This window comes from Phymastichus coffea, unplaced genomic scaffold, assembly GCF_024137745.1.
Source record: "Phymastichus coffea isolate CEN01 unplaced genomic scaffold, Cenicafe_Pcof_1.1 PCOF00025, whole genome shotgun sequence".
NCBI classification, from domain to species: Eukaryota; Metazoa; Arthropoda; class Insecta; order Hymenoptera; family Eulophidae; genus Phymastichus; species Phymastichus coffea.
Genome location: NW_026706836.1, coordinates 649,052 through 667,997, shown reverse-complemented (window position 1 = coordinate 667,997; position 18,946 = coordinate 649,052). Strand labels below are relative to the sequence as shown.

Sequence of the window (18,946 nt, the reverse complement as noted above, 5' to 3'; positions counted from 1 at the left end):
AATCCTCACCTTGGGTTGGGAGTTCAGTGGATGTAGCGTGTCCGGCTACCTAACGTATAGAACTATTCGAATAAACTCTCGTTACAAACTCACCTTATAGTTTACATTTCGTTAGCTAACTACGAGGGTGGTCCGATAAGTACTTAGCCTCACCGCCAGATGGCGCCACTCTCGCAAAAGAAATATTCTATCACGTAGGTATCACCTTCTCGATGGTTACTGTCAAGATTTCAGCCGGATCGGAGTTGTAGTTTATTTTTGAGAGCGTGTGCAAGCAAGTGTGTCCGTTGATTTTTGAAAAATGGAAAAAGAGCAGTATCGGTCGGTGATTCGATTCTTGTTTTTGGAAGGGAAATTGCGCAGCGAAATCAAAGAGCGCTTGGATACTGTGTACGGTGACTCTTCTCCTTTGATGGCGATCGTCAAAAATTGGTTTAACGAGTTTCAACGTGGTTGCACGTCGATTTTTGAAGAGCCATGTCCAGGTGCTACGAAAACGGCTACCACGGAGGATAACGTGACAAAAATTCACGATGTCGTATTGGCAAATCGACGATTGAAGGTGCGCGAGATAGTTAAGATCGTAGGCATCTCAAAAGACCGCGTGGGTCATGTCCTGCATGAAATTTTGGGCATGACAAAGCTGTCGGCGCGATGGGTGCCGCGTTAGCTCACTCCGGACAACAAGCGCAACCGTGAGACAACTTCAGAGCAATGTCTGACGCTGTTTAAGCGCAATCCGAAGGAGTTTCTGCGTCGTTTTATGACAGTCGACGAAATATGGATCCACTGGTATACACCAGAGACCAAGGAACAGTCGAAACAATGGACTTTACCTGGCGAAAGTGCTCCGAAGAAGGCGAAGACTGCCCCATCGGCCGGAAAGATGATGGCCACCGTTTTCTGGGATTCACAAGGTGTGATCTACATCGACTATCTGGAGAGGGACAAAACGGTCACAGGGCTGTACTATGCCGAATTATTGGGCCGATTCGACGTCGAATTGCAGAAAAAACGGCCCCATTTGGCGAAGAAAAAAGTGCTCTTCCACCATGACAACGCACCGGCTCACACCTCCGCCGTCGCCATGGCCAAATTGATCGAATTAGGCTACTAACTGCTGCTCCATCCACCGTATTTTCCAGATTTAGCTCCGTGCGACTTCTTTTTGTTTCCAAACTTGAAAAAGTCACTCGCCGGGCAGAAATTTGAGTCGAATGAGGAGGTAATCGCTACCACGGAAGCCTACTTTTCAGACCTCGAGGAAACGTATTTTTCAGACGGGTTAAAGAAGTTGGAGCATCGCTGGGCCAAGTGTATCGAACTAAAAGGAGACTATGTTGAACAATAAAACGTCACTTTTCCAAAATTTTCGATTTTCTTTTGTAGGCTAAGTACTTATCGGACCACCCTCGTACACCACCTCAACTAACAAATAAACATTTTTTTTCATCTAAATTCTATGTTGTATAAATTTTTTTGTTGATAAAAAAATACAAAATTTGTTATAAAAAGATGACCTGCTGCAGTTGCTGTCATCGTCAGAGTCAGCGAAGAATTTCGCTTTTTTTGGATGGTTTAATAAAAAAAATAAAAGAATATTTTTTGTATCAATTGAAACAAAAAATTTTATTGATAAAAAATATATCTTATTATATAACAGCTATCGATATAAAACTTTTTCATTAATTTAACGTTTTGATGTGCACATGTCGTAACGTATTTGCCGTTATGATTAGGGCACACGGCAACTGATTTTAATCTTTCGAAAGGTGAATAGTCCCAATCATTCAAATTCAAAACTTTGAGGCCATATCGTTCTAACCACTCTTTTTTTAAATCTCCAGAATCAAAAATTTTTGTGGCATCTTTGAGTGTATCTGTGATGATGAATTTATGCTCTTGGTATTTATAATCGTCAGAGTCCCATTGTAATCCATGGTAGTAGATTTCCATCCAAAGATTATAACGCTTACATTTTTCAGTTAGTCTTTGCCATGGAAACGGAGGTTTGAATAATTATACGAATGGTTCTTCGTCGCATTTAAGTGAAAGTATCGCTAGCTCCTTTAAGGCATACGTATTGCCAGGCATCAAGAAACCTTGCATATCCACTACGTAGTCCATTCTGGCTGCTACTGAGCTGCTTGAGGGAAGAGTCTTCTCTTTAATACATCGATCTCCACTCCCTCAATAAGTTTCTTCGCATCTCCATTTATCGGATTATACTAAACGATGCGATCGCGTAGAATAAGACAATACGCTGTAGTTCCTTCGGGAATATTTTCTCTGGTTTCGAATTCCAAGAGCACATCTAGTGGAGCAGTCTTTAATGATTCGTTTTGTTTCGAATAGTCAATCACTACGAGTGGCATGTAATTTTTATATTCGAGTTTTTTGAGCATCGGTTCGGCATTCTTACCGTAGTATACGTTTTGAAAATTGGCATACATATCATACAACATTGCGTACTGGTTTTTACTGAAATGAATGTTGAGATAACCGTATGGATAGCACTGAGAGTTGAGGTACAGTTTTATATTTCTGATGTTATAATGATCAAATATACTAGCGTTAGAGTTTGGTTCATTTTTTCGATTGGTTTAGAAGGCTAAGATGACGTAGCGTGGTTTCTCCAACTGACTTGTCGTTTTAACTGTCCAGACGTGATTTGCGTTTGCAGGTAGCGCTGGATATTCGTACAGTTCCCAACTACGAAAACTTATTGAAATACTTCGTTCGCTTTCTCGAAAGTCGAGTAGGCGTATTTTCTTTGCATTCGATGCAGTCACATAAAGCATAAGCCATTCGAGACGTGTTACATTAATCTTCAATTCTTCGTAAGCTTCAACGTCGGCCATGGTCTTCTTCGTTTAATAAACTGCATTTAAATCAGTACTCGATCTTATGAGAATTAATTCATGTTTCATATTCACTAGCACTTTGCGATAGTCCTCAGCGAATCCAAGTATGAAGCTCAAAGGAATCAAAATGTCAAAGTCGCCATTCGCATTAGTTATTTTACGGTCCTCTTGTTGTAAGGTATTTATCCATCCGGCATTTTCGGCAATCAAGGTCTGACTTGGAGTGAGAGATAACCATTTCTTCATAACGGTTGTGAGACCAACGTTCTTATATTTATCTATTTCTATAGCATTTAGCTCATACGTAATTTCTTCAAACATGTGACAAATGGCATTATTAACAAAATCAGTATTCGTTAACAAAGTGTTATTGTTGCTACGTAATCGTCCACAAATGTGTAACGAGCTACGAGATGGTAAAAGGCACAAGACTTGATGTTAAATTGATATACGAATCTCGTCACTATTTTTCAACAATGAATTGGTGTAAGGTTGATAAGCGTGAATCTCGTAATGAGCCAAAGATTTATCGAAGACGACAGGTGACTGTATTTCTAGAATGTTCTCCATTGTTTCGTTGAAAGCAGCTGCAAAACAAAAAAAAATTAGTTAAAATTAGTTAAATTAAAAAAAAAAAAAAAAATTATTTACAAGTATACCTAGATATTTAATTCTTAATAGCATATACAAGAGGTTCCAAAAATTACATAGAAAATCGTTGATGATGTTCGACGAAATTATAACAACTATCAATTTTCTTTTCAACAATGCATATTTTTGTTTCAATAATACAATTTATAAGCAGATATTTGGAACTTCGATGGGAGACCCACTATCGGCATTATTTGCAGACCTAGTCATGCATGATTTGGAGACACAATGCGTGGTTTTTCTGAAAGAAGAATATAATATTAATCCAATTTTTTATTACCGATATGTGGATGACACATTAATGTGCATCAGAAGCATTGACTTTGATCGTGTTTTCGAAGTATTTAATGATTATAATTCACATTTGAAATTTACTTATCAGACAGAGGTTAATGGTTCTATTAATTTTCTAGACTTATCAATTACTAGAAAAAATAATGGGATTATTACTAACTGGTACCAAAAACCAACTATGTCGGGACGTATTTTAAATTACAACTCAAATCACACATTAAAACAAAAAAAGAATATTGTTAATAACTTGATAGATAGATCGATATTGTTGTCTGATGAAAGTCACCATGACAATAATATATCTATTGTAAGAAACATGTTATATAACAATGACTATCCGGAAGAATTTGTTGATGTATGCATCAGAGATCGCATTAGAAAATATACATATAGTCATAACAATACACAGAATAAAAACAATAACCATAAACCGACAATTTACTTTCCAATTCCATTTAAAGAAGAATTTTTCTATAAATGCAAATCATCATTAAAGAAGAGTAACATTGTATGCATACCAAAAATTACAAGCAAGCTATCTAATATTATTGGTCTAGGCAAAGATAAATTAAAGAAATGGGAAAAAACAGGCACAATTTATAATATTCAGTGTAAACAATGTCCATCGAATTACATCGGTGAAAGCAAAAGAGCTCTCAAAAATAGAATTAGTGAACATAAATATTCCGTGAAAAAAACTATTGAAGATCCAGTCAACTCTAGATTTAAACTTTTACCTATACCGGCCCATATCGTGAATAATCCAGAACATGAATTTGATTAGGAGAATGCAAAAATCATGCATTTAGAAGCTGATTACAGAAAGAGATGCATCGCAGAGTCGGTGTATATTAAAATTACGGATAATACCATCAATTCACAGGAGGACACAAAATATTTAAACAATCAATACTCAAGAATACTCAACATCATAAAATCTACTTAGTTTCAGTACGAAAAATAAACATAGTTATTACAATACATCACTAATTCCCTTTCCTTCCAGTGTTTCCCCCACTCGTCAAGTACACTCTTTCTCTTGTTGTGTCTCTCGCTGTCTTTCTCTTTTATTTCATATACAGTACGATATGTCATTATATACATAACAGTTACTTAGCTTTTAATTTGCTGATCATGATGTGTTTTTACCCAATTAACAAACTATATTTTTACCTAACTGACAAAAGATTGTTATTCTATTTTTATATTTATTATTAGACTGAAAAATTAATATTTGTTTAATTAAAAGTGTAATGTTTATAATAGACTATGTATGTGCGGAAGAACTCTTAATTTATTCAATTTTATCTACATTACAAAACGTATGTTTATATTATAATACAATATTAATATTGAAAGAATTCATTTATTTATAATAATATATATATTCAACAAATGTACTGAGGTGGCAATAAATAAAATTGCGAAACGTTTATAATAAAATAAGTGTTTAGTTTATTTATAGGGACGACTCCTAAGATCAAGATTACCAATATAATTAAAAAAAAATTAGGCAATTTATTTTCCACCTGGAACTACTCTTAACCCAAGACTTTTTAGGAACTTTGTGCTTTGACGTGTTAAAGCTTTCGCTTTCCGATGAAGATTGATGACTGGAGTTCGTCGTGTTGATGTTTTCAATTTTAGTCGACGACTGATGGTGGGTTTGCATTTTTCAATGCTTATATAGCCCCTACCACTCTTTGAATCGTAAACAATTCCCATTATACGCTGTTGAGGTGTAATCTGATGGTTATGACTTCACCGCGAAAGTTAATTAAATTTCTGTCTTGATCGACGATGCGTAATTGTAAATAATCTATAGACTTTTTTGTAACTAGAAGATATATCACGTGAGAGGGAATTTCAATAATTTTATATCCAGGCGGTACTGCTGGAAAAAATTCGTGAATATCGTGAAGAGTGTTTCCGTTCAAGTATGCTCCAGCGGTTATGTTACACTCGACTCTCACAGCGTTCACTCTGAGAATACTGACGGACAGATCAGAGTTGTGAGAAACGTTTGCCTCTAATGTACGTTGTGAAAAACCCAACTATCGTCCGATAGAATTCTGCGGACGAAAATCGGTAGGTTCGGAACACTTGATTGTACAATGCAAGATGTTCTTGTTTGGTTTCAAACTTAATATTATATTATTATTATCAGTGCGGAGACGCTGGACAGCTCTGCAAAGAAATTCATCAATATCGTCGATCTCGTAGGTTGCGACAAGTATGTCAATAATTTCATTTGCGACGTAAAATTCATTATTATGTACGTCAATATTAGTTATTGAGTTGAACATTAGGAACTCAACTAAGTCCAACTTGTAATGTTTATACTGTGATGGTTCAATTGGTGGAAAATAAGACGCTTCCAACAGAAAAGAATTAACGAGAGAGTCAGAGTTAAGGAATCCTCCATGACTGTCCGAACATGACTATCAATATTTTCACGTTGCCTTTACTTTTATACCCTCGCACAAAAACTGTAAACAGAGATGACCGAATACGTGAGAATTGAAATCATGATATCTTTTCGTATTATATTTGATCTCGATATCACCAAGATACAACATTAAATCAATAGGTGGCCTAAGATCTCCAAAGCTATCAAAATATGTGACGTTTTTTCCGATTTTCCAGTAAGCCACCCAGTACATCCCTGTTCCTTCAACGTCATCAAGATTGACTATAGCTAATTCGTGATAATATGGTCCAGAACTCGGTAATTCATTTCTCATGAAGACTCCACGAAAATTTGGTATATTCAAAATTTTTACATACTTCATCAAGTTAGTGTTTGTGAGGGTATCGAAAAAAAAAATCCGGTAGATTTATTTCGAACTTTTTTTTCAAACCTAATCCTAGATAAGGTTTGAGATACAAGCCTTTTCCGAGAGTAATGGCCTCCATCGTTTTGTGGTGTCTCTTATTCTCTTCCAATTGCTGTTTTACAGACTTTGCATCGTTCACAGCTTTTGCGATTTCCGCGGCGCCACCAGGTACAGCATCAGTTAGACTCAAACCTGCAAAAATTGATATTAGCAGAAGTCATGGAACGTTGATGTTTGCTTTTCCACTAGCTTTTTTAATGGTTGTACGAGCTTTTTTCAAAGCAGAACTGATGACTTTACGCGCACATTTACCCTTGGACCACTTGAATGTGGCCGCTTTGATCACGCTTTTCAAATTAACTAACTTTTTTGTTTTCTTGCGTCTTTTCGGCTTGGTCCTTTTTTTCTCCTCTTAAGACCCATACCAAACTTTGATTTTAATTTCATGGCGTTAGATACAGCGTAAGCAGCTGCTTTCTCACCAAAACTAGAATCCTTAGCGAAGACTCTATTTTACGCTTTTTTAAATAAAATTTTATCTGCGATATTTCTAGTCTGTATCATTCTCCAATCATTTTCCGCATGACTGTACTCCTCGTCACTGATATCCGAATCATACAGACTGCTGTAAAAATCTTTTTTTCGTGAAAGCGTTGTCGTCTCCTCGAGTTTTGTATACGACAATACATAGTCATACGAAAATACACCTTTACTTTTCAGTAAGGCGATCTGCGGCAGTGTATATCCATCAACTTGCTGAAAATTTCTCTCTATAATATTGTGTTTTTCCAAGTACGACGATAGTTTGTTGAGAGAAAACGCGAAACGAATCGTCGAAACGTGGATTTATATCGGTACCTTTCACGTACTTGGTAAAAGATATGTATTTTTCCTTGGATTGAGGAATAAGGCTCACTCGACCGGGAAATTCGTTCGCAATTTCTATTATAACGGAGAATCTCGGCTAGGCCGATCTCGTCCGTTTGGCTCTCACAAATGTCCGTGCGCCGCGCCATGCTGAGAGTGTGTGCGTTGGGTACACACACTCACGCTTGGACCTTTTGTTTACGAGATGCTGAACACGGGCTAAGCTGATGACTGGAGCGATGCAGATGACGCAGAAGAAGAGTCCGAGAGAGAGAGAGAGAGAGCGCTCGAATTGCGGATCGCTGCGGAAAATTCGGAGAGTCTCTGCTAAGCGATAAGCAGAGGAAGTCGCGCGCGCCGATAAAAACCGAAGGTTAAGGTTTCTCCAAGTTGACCCTGTGACTTCGTCGACGATCATTCGTTTCGGATACACGCCCGGTGCACGGACGAGTATTGGAGCGTGAGGCTAGGTTATTGCATACGAAAATGATACCGATTGAAAGATTTTTGAGTGATGGACAACCCAAGTCTTCAACGTTAACCACAATCGTTTTGTAAAAAAAGAAGCAAAATTATCATTAGATATCATTTTTTTTTCTTTTTACGATGATACGCGACAAAACGAAACTTACTGTGCATTGGTCAACAAATTTCTCAGCCATTTTGTTTTTTCAAGATCTTTGACAAAAATAGTTGCTCCAAAAAGTGTTTTTTTCATTATTTTTCCCAGGTCATTGTACGTTAAATCGCCGGATTTCCCACGGAATACCATGCAAATTTCTCGCTAACCACCGATTTTCGCACTGATTTTTCTTGAATAACCACTTCCATGGGTAAAATGGCTTAAACAGAAGCACCGATGGAGTTGGATCTTCTTCCGGAGGACAAACAACAATCTTCTTGAATACGAATTCGTTTAAAGTAGTTTTGAAGGCCTGTACGTCTACAACAAAATCCATCGTAGTAACTGAGGAATCGACGAGTGTGTCAATACAATCGAATTAATAACTTTTTATGCTGAGCTTGCACTTATTGATTTCCCACTAATTTTTTTTAACCAATTAGATTCTCTTCTGCTTAAAATAACATTTTTTTTACCACCATTATAATTTTTCGATCAATCACAGTCGTTCAGCCCCTCCATATTTTTACCAACCAATCAACATTGAGAAGTAGTAAATATAACATGATAGATTTCTCAAATCTGCTCAGTTAATGTAAAGTAATTACAGTAGTTAATGTAAGTAATTAGCATCATAGGTTAGTATTTCAAGAACATAGCCTTGTGGTTTTTACGCGCACATCGTCTAGCGAAGGCTGGTCATGCTAGTATCAAACACATCGAAAGATGGTTAACACTAGATTCATTGGCTTTACGAAAAGCTGATGAGCTTTCTCGTTCGCCTGACTTAATCGTGGCTGGCAAACAGAAGCTGCAGGCAACTATGTGCATGATTAGAAGCGTTTTACATCTGCTAAACGAATACAAGAGTAGGCTGTTGGCACAGCCTCCCATTGCCACTTCATCGATTGCCGAACCTGCTGTGAGCAAGCATAGCGAACAATCCATATACGAAACTCTCCTTATTTTTTATGTAGTTGGTAAAGGTCTCGAACTGGCTAGTGCTACTACTACTACTACATCAGCTGTTGTCAATCCAGCTCAAGACTCAACAGTTCACTGGAACGGCATCAACAGTGCGTTCAAAGGCAGAATAAATACGGGTGTAATAACCAATCTGAAACATCTGAATTTAAATACGTTTTTGAGGCATGCTAAACCATTATTCCATGCTCAAATTAAGGAGACCCTGAAGAAACATTGTTCGTCAAAAGTAAATGCTGTACTAGATGCCGAGTATGTAGTCGAAAAGAATAATTGCGATGAAACGCTCGATGTGAAGCATTGTAATATGAAGATGGCACCAATATATTTAACTTCAGACATAGACGAGTGGTTTATTGAAAACGTATTAGAACCAATCACGAAAAAATTTCAAGAGCAAGACTCGGGCTGGTCTCTTCGTGTTATATTAAACTTAATCGTAAATATTAGCAAGTTCAATCCTATGAGGACTGGTTCTTACGTTGAATTGCCCGAGCCTCTTAGAAGAAAGAGAGTCTGTGTGAATATGCAGAACAATGACAATGAGTGTTTCAAACGGGCCATCCTTTCGGCATTACATCTATTCGCAAAGAATGCATGTCGTATCACTGCCTATACTGCTCATCAAGATAAATATAATTTCAAAAATCTATCATTTCCGATACACCCGAAAGAAGTCGTGAAATGTAAAAAACAAAACAACGTTTCAGTGAACGAGTACTTTTTAAAGAGCCCAGCCGGGTAAGCATGTGAAAAGTGCCCTTAGACCTTTCGAAAAAGTGACAAAGCCCAATGTTCCGGCTTATAATGAAACCCCCTCTGCCAAATTTTCAGACCCATATTGACCCATGGGGCAAAATGGGACACTATTTTGTGGTTTTAGGTTTTTTGACAATAGCTCGGTTGGTTGTGACGATACCTAAAAACTGTAAATACAAAAGATGTAGGGTTTTTGAAGAGCTACAAACCTATAAACACCAAATTTTTTTTAGCGCGAAATTCAAATTTTTAAAAGCATTCGAAAATTCCAATTTAACGCCAATTTTGTCCATTCATACCTGCAACTCCGAAAAAAATCTTGAATGTTTCTCATAGATAGGAGTACATGTGTGAATTTTTTTAGATTTTTATAGGTGGTAGAAGGTACCTAAAAAAAATAAAAACCACTAAAAACGAATAAAAAATCCAGTTTTTCGATTCTAGCTCTTTTTGGTTTCATTCCACGATAAAATCAATAGCGCCATCGTATTCTACGTTAAAAAATACGTCGAAAACATGCATAACACTTTTATCATCAGACCCATTACACCCTAAGAAATTGACGACTAAACTCCCAATCTTAGCCTGCCCACATGTAATATATGGAAAATCGAAGGTCGCACGTTTCATTGTCGATTTTTCATTACGCGGTAGAGCTAACGATGAAAGTATGATACATGTTTTCGACGTATTTTTTAACGTAAACACAATGGTGTAACTGGTTTTATGGTAGGCCTAATCCCGAAAACGATAAAAGCGAAAAACTAGTGGAAAGCAGCTGCTTTCCAGTAGTTTTCGATATTTTTTTGACTATAGCACTTTTCAATTACATTCTACGATAAAACCAATCGCGCCATCGGGTTCTACGTTCAAAAATACATCAGAAACATACATCATACCTTTATTATTAGTATCATTATACGACGAGAAATCGACTATTAATCTCTAAAACTCCATTGAAAGGCTGAACCCAATATTATTATTATTCCTGGCTACATGCATGACTTATGTTTACTACTCGTACCCTGATAATGATAAAAAAATATTATTTCCCTGTTCACGACGAAGTGCTAAATATTTTAGGACGTTCTTTGTGAAAAAAATCTGTAGGATTTTTCATCAGATTTTTGCACTATTTGGTACTGCGGCACTGTTGAATAAACCACGTAGTTTCAAAATCCTTTTTACTTTTATTTTGCACTCGAATCTCCGATAAAAAAATATTATTTTCCTGTTCACGACGAAGTGCAAAAAATTCTAGGATTTTTAAAAGTGATAGAAAACTATTAAATATTTCCAAAACTCAAAACAACGGTATTCCATCGACTATTCGATCGCAGTGCTGCCCTGGTGGCCATTTGCGAAACGATACCTTGCCACATTAAAAGAACCTCCCCCTCCACGAGATACTCCGGACCTGTCTATACTACCGTGCTCGATTCTCACCGCTGATAGTTTATGAATTTGCCATAAACCGTATAGCGCTACGAGCGCTTGGGTCTGTATGCAGCACGGTCTGTATGTCTAGTCAGAAACATGAAACATGGACATGAGTAGACATGAGTGAGTTCTGACTTCTTTTCTGTGTTCTGTGTATTTATTATTCATATTATATACATAATATACTTAATTGAGCATATAGAAAGTTGGGACAAAAGGTACTGATCTGTATGTTATGGGTAATCACTGAACCGTATTTTACGAGGGCACTGAATATTTTAGTATCAATTGATCATCGTTCATCGTTTATGGATAAATAAATAGAAGTTATAGAGAGTGAGCATAGGTTAATATAATACTTTTTTTCATTTACATTAATGTGTTGTAATTTATTATATAATACTAACAAGGCATGGTATATATATTTGAATTTCATTAATATCTGTCTAAAAAATCATTAAGGAGTTTTTAGTAAAATCATTACGGATTCAAACTGTGACGCTCATTAGCTAATTATTAATTAGTTAGTTAATTAAAACAAAAATACCAATTGTTTTTCTTTGGTTTTTCACTACTACTTATAAAAAATTGTAGTGAATTATACTGAAAACTGTTTATTTAAGGTGAGTTGCTCGTGTAATTTTCCATACTTTTTCTCCAACACTTTTTTAATCATAGAATTACAAGTTTCCTATGTAGGATTTCCAAATCACTTGTTCTATTTTATAAGACAAATCTTTTGACATGAATCTCATCCTATTACCATACTTCTAAATTATGAACATGTAAGTTTGATTATTTCTTTTTTATATTAAATATTTTATGTGCACACTACTTTGACTGAAGCAGTTGTGTGAGGGATTATTTTGTTCGATAAAGGAAGCCTTATAAAAAATACTTAAAATTTTTTACTAAAGCCTCTTTCAAACTGAAATAAGCTATGAAATGTTGCAAAAGGTCGATTTTCCACTACCTTTTCAGATTTAATTCACGTTCCGTGGCTTATTTCAATTTGATATAGGTTTTAGTAAATATTTTAAGAAACTTTTATAAGGCTTAATTCATCAAAGGTAATAATGTTTGAGAGCTATCTTAGCCAAAATAGTATGCGTATGGAATATTTTGAAATGAAGCTTGGTAAAAAACTCAAATTGCCTACAGAGTGAGTTTCAAAACCTGAAGGAAATTGAGCAAGTATTTAAAATGTTAGTTTTTATCCAAAGAATATATGTGCAAAGTTTCAGGATCCTAGGTCCAAAAATTGAAATAATAAAAATTTCGCTAGGAACCTACCTTATAGATAAAATATAGTAGTTAAAGCTCTGTTGCCATTACCGACTGAGCAAAATAAATTATTCAAAGTTTTCTCTTAAACAAATAAATGAATCAAGCTGAAACTTTTTAGGAACATTCATTGTGCATAAGCGAAGGGTGCTCAACTCTTCTTTTCATGAAAATTTCCATGGAAATCGATGGAAAAAAAGGGAAAACTACTTCTAGTTTTTATTTCTTTTCTCGATTTCTATGGAAATTTTCATGAAATAAAGAGTTGAGCACCCTTCGCTTATGCACAATGAATGTCCCTAAAAAGTTTCAGCTTGATTCATTTATTTGTTTAAGAGAAAACTTTGAATAACTTATTTTGCTCAGTAGGTAACGGCAACAGAGCCTTAAGTACTATTAGTACACTACCATTAGTACAAAACGAACCTCCCTCCCCCGTACACACACACACACACACACACACACACACACACACACACACACACACACACACACAGGCGAAACAGTTCATGCGAGAAAGCTCTTCAGGTCGCATATAAAACAAACAGCTATTTAATCTGCATGAGAAGCATATATTTGTAGATTACGTTATGCGGCACGCAGCTCATACGCGATCATATGAATGGACTTACTATACGTGAAAAATACGAGACATATACTATATAGTAAGAGACAAAAATCTGATCTCACGAAAAAATTAGCACATCTGTAAATATCTTCTGACATAAATAACTTTCTAAAACTACTTTTCTGGCTAATAGGTCTAAGCTATCAATTTGACTTTCGAAAACATGGATTTCGTGCCCGTAAAAGAAAGAAAAAAATTAAATGATTTTTAAAGAAGCCCGGTATTGTCATTTTATTGTAATGAGAGTCTGGCGCTGTCGCAGCTTCGCGGCTATTATATTTTTATATAATGGATTGTAACGAGCCCAATCTTTATTTTTATAGTTATAAGATTGCTTGAAATCAAATGAAACTTCAGACGTTTTACTTATAGATTATTTTTTCTCGCATAGTATTTTCATGAAAACGAGATTCTTTGAATAATTTTACATTTTAAACTTTCGCATTAGAATGTTTTCTCATAGTTTGTAACTTAAATCTCTTATTATTACAGGGAACTATGGAAGAAGAAATTAAAAGAAAAATATATCAGAAGTGTGCAGGATGCGATATATATTTACACAAAGCTTCTGGATACATAAAAACATTGGATACAGAGGACGACTTATCAAATTTTCTTCAAGCGTTTGGCAAAAACGTAGATATGAATATGGAATTATGTTCAAAATGTTATTCAAAGCTTCGATTAGTTTCACATCAGAAGAGCAAGCAAGATTCACTTAAACAAGAAACTCCTGAATCTTCTATTGACTCTCAACTCGCATCATCATCGCAATCATCATCCATGGATGGGTCACAAGTTGTATATCCAGAACCAAAACCACAAGAACCGGTAGAACTAATTGAGATGCCGATTCAGAGAACAATATGTACTCATGCATATTGTTTCTTATGTAAGCTGCTTTCGGGAATAATTCAAGTTCCAGTTGAAGCTTGCATGCAAGTCTACGCTCATAACAGAATATATATACCAGCTGGTAATAGATGTTGTCGTAAACATCTTATTAAAAACCGTTTTTATCAAGATGAATTGGATAATATTAAAGTTCATTCATCAACTAGCACAATTACCGTAACAGAGTTATCAAAACTGTTGGAACAGTTATCAGTTAGAGTAGATGCTGAAATTCATGATAAAGTTGGAGATTTCACTTTTCCGGAGGAACGGTTAATAGTACTGACTGGGTTGACTTGGGAAAACATAATTGAATTACGTGGTATGATGACATCTTTAAGAGATTCAGTCTCTCGGAATGTGACACAAGCTTTAGTCGTTCTGTTGTTTAAATTGGTCAGTGGTAATTCGAACAAAATTATTTGCGCCGTTCTAGGACTCGAGCGTGATCAACAAGTATCTGATTTTTGTAATTCCATATTGACATCTTTTGAAAAAGATGTACTACCTACACGTTTTGGAATAGGAGTGATCAGTAGAGAAGAGTTAATAAACCATAATATTCCAGTTGCTAAAGCACTACATGACATCAAAGATAATGAATTGGCATTAATTGCAGATGGAACATACCTTCGACACGAAAAAAGTTCGAATAATAACTATCAAAGAAAGTCTTTTTCCGGACAAAAAAAAGTACCATTGTGCAAGCCATTCACAATATGTACTTTAGATGGGTATATTGTTGACTCTGCAGGTCCATTTGAGGCTAATCTCAACGATGCTCAAATAATGGAATGTTTGATGCAAGATCCTAACGGTTTGCGAAAGTTAATGCAAAAAAATGATCTATGGGTCGTTGATAGAGGCTTTCGTGACGTTAAAGAGAAACTTGAAACATTAGAATTCAAAGTTTTAATGCCAGCACTCAAAGGTAAACGTAATCAGTTAACAGCAGAAGAATCTAACCACAGTCGTTCTGTTACTGCTATACGTTGGCCAGTTGAAGTGGTACATGGTGTCATTGGGAATAAATACAAATTGCTTCGACATAAGTTCTACAACACAATGTTGCCGAAAGCTGGTCTCTATTGCAACGTTGCTTGTTTTTTACAGAACAAGTTTGGAAAGCGTTTTATAACTGACCCATCTTTAACAGATGAAATAGTCTCGCGTATGATTGAACAGAGAAATTTGGAGAATACTTTAGCTTCAGAAGTTGAAACTGGTCACTGGAGTAGGAGAAAAATACCTTTCCAGTTAATAATATCAGATCAACTGTTAGACTTTCCAGAATTGACAGAAAGAGATTTAAAAATATTTTTCACTGGGACGTATCAATTGCAACAGTCCATATCTTATCTGGCAGAAATGATGGACGAAGATAACAAAATTGAACTTTACTATTTAAAAGAAACAAATGAAATTCTGAAAGTCCAAGTGACATCGAGGCACGTCAGTCGAAAAACATAATTCTTACATACACTACCGACCAAATTCTATAGGCTATCAGGGCATTAGGAGACACTACTGCGAATGCGCAAATGGTAACCGCACTATTGGTTGCTGTGCTCACATTGCTGCTGTTATTTATTACCTTTCGCATGGTAGATATCTTTCCAAAATAGTAAAGCCTGCAGAAATCTTGAGCTCTATTTTTGCCGTTGAAAAAGTATCACCCTTTTTGGACACCCTGTATATATATATATATATATATATATATAAATTTTGGAAATATGTATTATTGATATTTGTTGTTTCTTATACATTGCAACGATTACCGAAAATCGTTCCGACTCGCGTAGGTTACGAAGCGGCTGAGCGTAGCAGCGGCTGAGTCTCTCGGCAAATCCCTCCCGTGTATTTGATTCATTTGAATAAAGTGAACAGTAGTTATTCTTAACAGAGGTATTATTTTGTCTTTCCTTTGTCCGGGGTGCATGTTATTGTTTACGTTCGATTCGAATAAGCTGGTAAAGTAGCACGGATCGTGTAGGCATCGAGAGAAGCGACTTGCAAACTGAGTTACCAGCAGCGGCCGACGGAGCGCTGCTAAGCGAGCGCGACAGCGCCACCAAGCGGAGAGTTCAAGAACCCAACTCTGATTGGCAAGGGAACTCTGCGCAGGCGCACTCCCGGACAAGGTGAGTTAACGTGCTCACAGCACGTAGATAACAAGGCGTCGTTTGACCGAACTAACGAATAGGTTTAATAGGTTAAAGGTTAAACGGCAGCCTGTTACATGGCGCCCAACAAGTTTTAGGACTCACACAAGGGGAGTCGATTTGCACGAAAAGAGAGAGCGACGCACGGGAGAGAGAGACGTTTGCGCGCGTGCGTATTAAGGTGCGAGCGGGTAAAAGAACACGTGGCTCGTTCGGCACGTGCTCTGCGGTAGGGAAAAGACGCCTCTCCGACCCAATAACACTTGCTTTTGTAAGCCGAGAGGACACTAACCCCAGGGGTCGAAGAGACGTCCGGAGTCGCTCTAACGTAAATAAAAGAGGTGACAAATTGTGTTTTTGTTTACTTTTTCTCCTTTTTCGAGTGGTTATCCACACTTTAAAGCATTTAGGTGGGGTTTTGTCACTGAACGACAATATCTGCAGAGCACGCAATTCGGGTGTGTGTAGGGTTAGTTTTACTAACCCTGTGGACCTAGCAAACAGTTAATCTCCACCTATAGGCAGGTAGTTGCGAGCGGAAGTTCTTACTTACGAGCCTCGTGGATTGTTGCCTTGGAATTGAAGGCGTATTAGGGTAGTTGCTAATATAAATTGCAACACCCCGCTCGTGCCTTGGGCGATAGGAGGCGGTAGTGGTCGAGTAGGCAAATTAACCTTAACCGTCATCTACGCCCCAGCGATATGGAGGATACCGCCGACGCGATAACCCGATGGGCATCGGAACTGCCTTCGACACAGCTTGATAGATACCTGACGCAACTGGAGTTGCGTACAGACGGTCCCAAGCTGATGCAGGCAGTTCGGCTGGCGTATTAGTTATTAGGCGAGTATATCGACCTGGATTTCCGAGGAGCAGCGTTGGATAGAGAGGCGGCGCAGCGGAGACGAAGAAGCCGAGAAAGGTGGCTCGAGATCAGGCGACAAGAACTAGAGGCAGCTGATGCCGAAGATCTCGTCGCCCACCCGCTCATGCTGCTAGATAGAGACAAAGCAGTAGAGGCGAACCTGACGCGGACTCTCGCGGTCTTCGACAACCTAGAGGAGGATAGTCGGAGCGAGATGGGGGAGCGAGAGCCCGTAGAGGAAGGGGGGACCGGTGAGGTCAAGGGGCCCTCGGAGGGGGTCAGTAGTGAACACAAGGGTTCCACCGGATCGCCAGATAGGCGAAGAGCTCGTCGTTTCGAGAACGCGGAGCTACAACCTCAAGAAGAAGAGGAGCGGTGCGTGACCGAGCGATTGAAGGAAGAAATCGAGCGCAACCGTGTCGGGATCAACCGCATATTAGAGATGCTGGAAAAGCACGACCAGGTATGCGCGCGGTGAAGCGACCAGGTGACCGCCCTGCAGGTGGAAGTCCAGTAGTTGAGGAGCAGGAACCCCACCAATCGACAAACAACCATACCGGAGAGGCCCAGGAGAACCGTGGACTTCCAGTCCACGTATACGTGCCACTACGATCCAGGGGTACCAGGAAGTACCCCGGAACCCCAGAGACCGACCCCTGGCGAACCTCGAGAGGCTCCTCAAAGGCAGGTGCCTTTACGGACGGAGCAGCCGCCGCGAAGAGGACCAAGACACGCCGACATGGGTGAAGAGCAGGCGATCCCGGAAGGATCCGCCTGGTATGACACCAATGCGGCGTCAGGGTACTACGCGACTCGGGATGCGTGTAGGATAGTCCGAGGGTGGAAGCTGCGATACTCAGGTACGGCTTCAGAGTGCGTGGACACCTTCTTGTCAAGACTGGAGGATCTACGCGCGGGCTCAGGGCTAACCGACGGCGAAATCTTATGCTCTGTATCAGAACTCCTCGAAGGTGTTGCGAGGACATGGTACGAGCTTAATATTTGAAAAGTGTTGTTTTTGTGCACAGCAACCAACAACACGGCAAGATACTCGTATGATGCAACGCATCATACAAGCTTGTAGAGCTATTCCGCGTCACGTTTTATTGTTCACAGTTGAAAACTTCGAACGTAGAATTCAACACTGCATAAATTTGAACGGTGGTATTTTTGAACATTTTATGAGATAAATGTTTGTGTTACAACCTTGACCATAACTCTATCTGTAGTCATCGTCTTGTCTTCATTGGCTGGGCATTCCCACCTCGCCTTCATTAACTAGGCATTCCCACCTTGCCTTAATTGGCTGGGTAATTAAATAAAATTTTTCTTGATTTTTTGGATACGTACGCGAGTGGTCGCAAACAGCATCACAATAGCAGTAAAATACAGCAGCAAGCGAGCAGCAGAATTTCTTCGAGCAACAGCAGATTCGTGAGCGAGGATGCGCAGCTAGTTCCAGAGTAGCACCAGTTATTTCTCTACAACAATTACGGCGGATCACCGTAATTGCACCGCAGGATAAGTGCACCTCCCTTTTTCTGAGCGACAAAATACTAACGAGAGTATTTTGTCTATCGCGACTGTTATTTTTGTATTCGCGCCGAATGTTGGTTTTCGCGATAAAATTTTGAATTCTCTCTCTCTCTCTCTCTATTTTTCTCTCTCTATTTTTCTCTCTCTATTTTTCTCTCTCTCTCTCTCTCCCCGTATTATTGTAATAAGTAGTTAATTCTATTCGCGTGCGAAAGTCTTTCCGCCCATCAAAAACTGTAATTTTCTAGTCATAAACGA

The 18,946-nt window shown here is 38.1% G+C and overlaps 1 protein-coding gene across 1 annotated transcript; it reads left to right on the top strand.

Moving 5' to 3' along the window:
• The first annotated feature begins 13,728 nt into the window (after positions 1-13,728).
• Positions 13,729-15,594, top strand: LOC131675551 (uncharacterized). Its single transcript, XM_058954568.1, has one exon. It carries the CDS (start codon positions 13,729-13,731, stop codon positions 15,592-15,594), a length of 1,866 nt encoding a protein of 621 aa, XP_058810551.1.
• Positions 15,595-18,946: the final 3,352 nt, after the last annotated feature.

Excerpts from the sequence above, each read along its gene's own strand:
- LOC131675551 (XM_058954568.1), top strand. The coding sequence starts at position 13,729 with ATGGAAGAAGAAATTAAAAGAAAAATATATCAGAAGTGTGCAGGATGC.